This window comes from Nanorana parkeri, unplaced genomic scaffold, assembly GCF_000935625.1.
Source record: "Nanorana parkeri isolate BGI_ZX_2015 unplaced genomic scaffold, ASM93562v1 scaffold4245, whole genome shotgun sequence".
NCBI lineage: Eukaryota > Metazoa > Chordata > Amphibia > Anura > Dicroglossidae > Nanorana > Nanorana parkeri.
In genome coordinates, this window is record NW_017310509.1 from 2,069 (window position 1) to 3,260 (window position 1,192).

The window sequence follows — 1,192 nt, forward strand, 5'->3', positions numbered from 1 at the left end:
CTGCTCACGGCGGAGGTAGACGGTCATGTGATCAATAAAATGAGGATATTGATCTCTGATCAGATGAAAGAATCACACGGAGAGAGAGATCCGTGATACAAGTTCCAGCATCGGACACGTCAACTACAGATCACGGTGCAGATATCACATACTACATATCACACATAGAAAGCCTTCCAATGATCGGGGATTGTATCCGAGTGATATACATCCGGCATCGTACTCGGGGCCCCTATGAACACATTGCACTGGGGGCCCCTATGAACACATTGCACTGGGGACCCCTATGAACACATAGCACTGGGGGCCCCTATGAACACATAGCACTGGGGGCCCCTATGAACACATTGCACGGGGGGCCCCTATGAACACATTGCACTGGGGGCCCCTATGAACACATTGCACTGGGGGCCCCTATGAACACATTGCACTGGGGGCCCCTATGAACACATTGCACTGGGGGCCCCTATGAACACATTGCACTGGGGGCCCCTATGAACACATAGCACTGGGGGCCCCTATGAACACATAGCACTGGGGGCCCCTATGAACACATTGCACTGGGGGCCCCTATGAACACATTGCACGGGGGGCCCCTATGCAGGCACTCACCATTATACTTGACGCTGTTGGTACAGATCAGATTGACGTCGGAGAGGAAACGTTCCCGACTCTGATATTTGTGCTTCGAAATATTCTACAACGAGACCAGAAGACACGTCACACGCATGACACAGAGATCACATGACGGATCACGCACACGCATGACACAGAGATCACATGACGGATCACGCACACGCATGACACAGAGATCGGCACTGACCTGGCGGATGGTCTCCAGGTCCATGGGGCAGACGATCACTTTGTAATAGTCGGGGACAAATTTCTTGTTGACGGGAAGGTGGAAGGGCCAGGACTGCGGAGGACACAAGAGGAGGAGGAAGGTCATACATGTGGAGGAGGAAGGTCATACATGTAGAGGATTCACCACGGGTGAATATACACACACTGCTGTCATTTCACTGTCCTACAAGCAGCATGCAGCCAGTGAAGTCGCAGCTCCTGATCCCCAGACTCGCTTCTTCAGGGGAGGAAACTCTGAGGATAGTGAAGCCGGCGGATGGCCATGTGAAGTGATTTCTGTCACTTCCTGTGTCTCCTATACCCGGGGGGATGGGGGGGGGAGAGGGGA

At 53.2% G+C, this 1,192-nt stretch overlaps 1 protein-coding gene across 1 annotated transcript in view; it reads right to left on the reverse strand.

The window, feature by feature from the left end:
- LOC108803805 (transcription initiation factor TFIID subunit 1-like) overlaps nucleotides 1–1,192 on the reverse strand; it is a gene marked incomplete at both ends in the record, with an annotated part of 19,403 nt that overhangs the window by 1,951 nt on the left and 16,260 nt on the right. The window contains 3 exons of the mRNA XM_018575604.1: nucleotides 77–123; nucleotides 613–697; nucleotides 824–916. Of these exons, the coding sequence (XP_018431106.1) occupies nucleotides 77–123; nucleotides 613–697; nucleotides 824–916 (225 nt within the window). The remainder of the gene's footprint in view (nucleotides 1–76; nucleotides 124–612; nucleotides 698–823; nucleotides 917–1,192) is intronic.